This window comes from Stegastes partitus, unplaced genomic scaffold, assembly GCF_000690725.1.
Source record: "Stegastes partitus isolate 25-593 unplaced genomic scaffold, Stegastes_partitus-1.0.2 Scaffold34, whole genome shotgun sequence".
Classification (NCBI taxonomy): Eukaryota; Metazoa; Chordata; class Actinopteri; family Pomacentridae; genus Stegastes; species Stegastes partitus.
The window spans coordinates 956,666-961,214 of record NW_007577765.1 but is presented as its reverse complement, the minus strand read 5'-3'; the positions used below and the strand labels follow the sequence as shown (position 1 = coordinate 961,214).

At 40.4% G+C, this 4,549-nt stretch overlaps 1 protein-coding gene across 1 annotated transcript; it reads left to right on the top strand.

Moving 5' to 3' along the window:
* The first annotated feature begins 224 nt into the window (after positions 1–224).
* Positions 225–4,151, top strand: mrpl53 (mitochondrial ribosomal protein L53). The gene is made up of 3 exons (XM_008301145.1): positions 225–321; positions 2,512–2,624; positions 3,944–4,151. Exons 1-3 carry the CDS (start codon positions 227–229, stop codon positions 4,060–4,062), a joined length of 327 nt encoding a protein of 108 aa, XP_008299367.1. The 5' UTR covers positions 225–226; the 3' UTR covers positions 4,063–4,151.
* The last annotated feature ends 398 nt before the right edge of the window (positions 4,152–4,549 follow it).

Below are 4,549 nucleotides of genomic sequence, written 5' to 3'. Positions count from 1 at the left end.
CTGCACTGATCAGCATTATCAACATGATTTATGACCCCTAGATCCATTAGGCCTGTCCTACCCTGTTTAATAAAACCCACAGGTCACTTACCATCTCATCAGTGTACTTTTTGTACTCATTTCTCAGTCTCTGACCCTGCAGGGTTTTGTTTATCCTCTGCCGCCCCCTGCTGGTCCTCATCAGCAGCGTCGCTTTTTGATGAGGTCAGAGGTCACCGCAGAAAACATGGCGGCGCCCACTAAAGCGGCCGTGGTGCTGAAGGCTGTGAAGAAAATCATCGTTCAGTTTTGTCCCTTCGAGTCCAATGTTCGCTCAACACGGTAAGAAATGCGCGTTAAATGCTGCTGCTGTGGGTCGGAGTCGTTTTGTGTGGCTGGACTGCGGATAAAAGTGGTATTTTGACAAGGAAACGAGCGACAGCGACGGTTTCTAACCAGATGTCAAACCTTCAGAGGAGATACTGGCTTGTTATTGAAGGGACTGTGGTTATGAAGCCTTGCTGACACATTAAACACGTCTGAATTAAGGATTTCCTGCATGTTTCACATAGTCTTGGTTACCTTGTTGAAGTAGAAAGCAGTAACTGTGTTCCACACATCAGCTCTGGCTGCTCTGCCTTGTAGCATCTGGTTCTGTCATTGAAATTGTCTTTTGCACATTTTTAGGGTCCGAGGACCCCTACTTGCTGCAGCAAGTTAGTTTAGTTGTTTTAGTTGTACTCGTGTTTTGTTGCGCATTTTTATGCACTACACTTCACATAGGACATTACTACTAAGAGTTTTTATTACACTTATTACACATTTTTCATTTTATATTTTCTTATTGTTTATTTTTTGCTTATTTATCTGAATTTATGGTGGTGGTAGCTTTAGTCTTTGTGCTGTTGTAACTAAAATTTCCCTTTACCTTCAACAAAGTATTGCTACTCTATTCAATTCTATTTTTGTTCCTTATATTGAGCTTAATTACTTTTAATCCATTAAATCGACTGCCAGCTGTTGTGATACTCGATTATTTGGTTTGTGTCAGGTTTTCAAGAAAACAACGTCAAAATTCTCTAATTCTATCACCTTAAATTTAAATATACTCTGCTCTCTGTACCCTTCTGTAGTAGTAAACTGAATGTTTTTGGGTTGTGGACAAAACAAGACGTTTTAGGACATAATCTTGGGATATTTTACTTTTTTTTTTTGGACATTTTATTGACGGAGTGCCTCCTGTCAATGTCTTGTCTTTGAATAATTGGTAGAATCATCAACAGAATAATCGACACTGAAAGCAACCCTAATGCAGACCTGCACATTATATGAATTTACTTATCATATGGTTTGGTATAAATGTCTTTAATATAAGGTCTAACCTGAAAAAAATAAGATGAAACTGACTTGATAAAAGTAATGTAAAAAAAATTATTCCTGTCCACTCAAACAGCTTTATTCTCAGTTCTGGCTAATTAGACGGCCTAGTTTAACTTTTGGTTGAGCTATTAGGAGATAACTAAACCTCATTAACAAATAAGAGTAGTAAAGATTCAACCTCTCCCACCCCAGGGTGCAACAGAACCAGTATGAAAGTCATATAAATGTGAAGCAAATAGGTGTAAACACCTGTTGTCGTTTTAAGAGTGTGTTAAGGGACTCCTGAAATGCAATCTAAGATGAAAATTATTTTAATCTGGAGCAAATTGTTGTCCTGATACACTGTGGAAGCCCAAAATGTAAACAGATATTGTGTCCTCTATCAGAAATGTTAGTCTAGTAAGAAGTATTTAGATGCTTTCCTCAACTTAATGTAATACCACACTGTACAACACTCTATTTCACGTAAAACTCAAATAAAACTTCCCTTAAATGAAAACAGAGAGAAGTATTACCTGAAAAATGCACTTAAAATAATAAGAGCTCATTGTATAGGAAGCGTGTTATGTGTTAGTGGAATATTGTTACTGATGTACATTTAGGTGGAGCTCTTTTTTATCTTGTTTACATACAGCTGTTTGGTTTGATGTGAAGCATTGTGTAGTATTTGTGCGATCAAGGTACATTTGCTTTATAATGTCTGTGTCTCGGGCTGCAAGGTGGCTCAGTGGTTAGCACCGTTGCCTCGCAGCTAGAAGGACGCTGGTTTGCGTCCCAGTGAGGACTTCTCCCCGTGCAGTGTGGGTTCTCTCTGGGTTCTGCGGCTTCCTCCCACACAGTCCTACATGATTCTAAATTGTCTGTAGGTGTGAATGTGAGTGTGCTTGGTTGTCTGTCTCTAAGTGTAGCCCTGTGATAGACTGGTGACCTGTCCAGGGTGTCCCCTGCCTTCACCCTGAGTCAGCTGGGATAGACTCCAGCCCCCCAGGACCCTCGTGAGGATTAAGCGGTGTATAGATAATGGACGGATGGATGGGAAATATCACACAGGGTCTCCTTCCCTTGTGAAAAGTGCAAGACCTCAAAATTGTACTGACATACAGTACTTGAACAAATATTTTATTAAACCTGAGTCTTTTCCGTGTCCCACAGGGAGTTTCTGGCCTTGGTGGCCTCGGAAAAGGCCCGATCTACTAACTTGAACTGTGAGGTGATAACCACGGTGAAACACGACAAATCTGAACCTGTCGTGGACGTGACTTTTGGTAAGTATGATGGAACTGCACTCAGATGTGTAGGAGAGGATACGGGCAGCGTGGTCGTGGCTGAAGTGCAGCATGTGCGGCTTCGCTTCCTGCTATTCTTTGAATCCACAGACGGTAGTTGCTGTTTACTGAGCTGTTTGAAGGAGTCCACAGTTTAGCTTTTGAATAGCACAGCATTACTAATTTATGTACTAGAAAGTAATCATGAGTGCAAAGTGTTGTAGTTGTTGCATTTAATCAGATGGATAATGAAAAAGTGAGTGCAAAGTAAAAACTTTTACTACATCATTGAATTTCCCTTCTGGGATAAATAAAGTATTTTTCATTTCATTCATTCATTTCATCATGCCGGCACAAGTTAGCTATTAAAGAAGACAAACTGAACTATTGTCTATTATGTTCAATGACTTTTTCACAGTAGAGAAAAGTTGGATTGTGTTTCACCGTTCGCTACAAGACTTCTGCTTTCAGGCTAAAACTTGTTTTTTCTCTGGAAAATCTCTGAGTGATGAGGAGGAGGCAGAAGAAGACACTGTCATAACATTACATGAATTGCGCCTTTATTTCTTTTTCTTTTTTTCTCTTTAGGGCAACGAGTACAGTACATAACATTAAAATAGCTGTTGCCCTGAAACTTGTCCTCTCTAGACACATTATGGCAGCCTGCAGTAACTTAATCAGCATTCACTCCGCTGTGGCTGCAGCTATGTGCTGGTAGCGTTGCTTCTTTCACACAGTAGAGTGACTCACTTCCCTCAACACTGGGTCTACGTCAGGTTACCCACAAAGCCAAATTTCTTAAAGGTAAAGGCCAAGAAGAAGAGCATCACTCAGATTTCATCTTCTCACCGGCTCGGTGCTTGTCATCGTGTGGAGAAACAAATGCTCGACTATTGTTTTTTTAACTGTTTTAAGTTTTAATTTCCGTGGCTTCAGGTGGATTCTGTCCTCTACTGATATCTCTTTATGTTGACAATAAACTTCCTTTGAAAGCACCATCATGTCCAACACTACTACTTGTTCATTGAGCTAAAAAAAGAGCAACAAGATGTCTGTAAATGCAGCAGAACAACTCATGACTGTATGTCTTAGTCTGGGTATTTCATGCTGATGATTTTCGCAGCATGATCTCATACACCCACACAGTGAGCCGTGCCTTTCAGCAAAAGTAGAAATATCCGCCATAGGTCAGCAGAACAGCGTTCCGATGAACCTCATTGTGTTGCTTGACTTCTGCTCAGAGTCAACTTCTCGACCGTTGACTCCTTGTCCTCCTTGAGCGTTGCGTCACTGTGACTCATTTCATTGTGTCTCCACAGTGGATGGAGAGCGGCTGCTGTTGAAGGGGGCAAAGTTGAGCCGCAGTGAGATGCTGAGCGCGTTTCAGTCCTACTGCGCAGCAAAGGACCCACTGGGAAAAGCCGGAGCGAAAAAATGACCATGTTCTGTATATCTGTGTTCAATTTATTTGTATTTATGTGTGTGTGTTATTAGACATGTCCAATAAAAACCACTTTGCTGGATACATGCAGCGCTTCTGGTGTTAGTGAATTTAAATCATGATATTGAATCAATTACACATTTAAGAATGAAATAAGTGTTTTTTGCAGTTAGCCTGAACTTTACCACTGTCAAATGTTAAAAAAAAAAAAAGTTAATCATTTACACATCAATCAGATCAATTAAAATGCTTTAACTGCTAAAAGTGTGCAGTGATCAGTCCAGGGTCACAGCGTGTCCTTGCATAATGTGAAAAATTCCTGATAAAAGAGACCATTCCAGTGTTTGAGAGAACATTATGCAAGCACCAACCTTTGACACAGCGGGCTTAAATGTAATTTGGCACTGGGTTTTAGATGCAGCTCCACTGAAAAGAAAAAAAAAAAAGCAGCCTCTCACCCAGTCACAGATGACTGAAATCCCGT

Excerpts from the sequence above, each read along its gene's own strand:
- mrpl53 (XM_008301145.1), top strand. The coding sequence starts at position 227 with ATGGCGGCGCCCACTAAAGCGGCCGTGGTGCTGAAGGCTGTGAAGAAA. Across the intron at positions 322-2,511 it reads TCCAATGTTCGCTCAACACG|GGAGTTTCTGGCCTTGGTGG; the intron begins GTAAGAAATGCG and ends CGTGTCCCACAG. Across the intron at positions 2,625-3,943 it reads TGTCGTGGACGTGACTTTTG|TGGATGGAGAGCGGCTGCTG; the intron begins GTAAGTATGATG and ends GTGTCTCCACAG.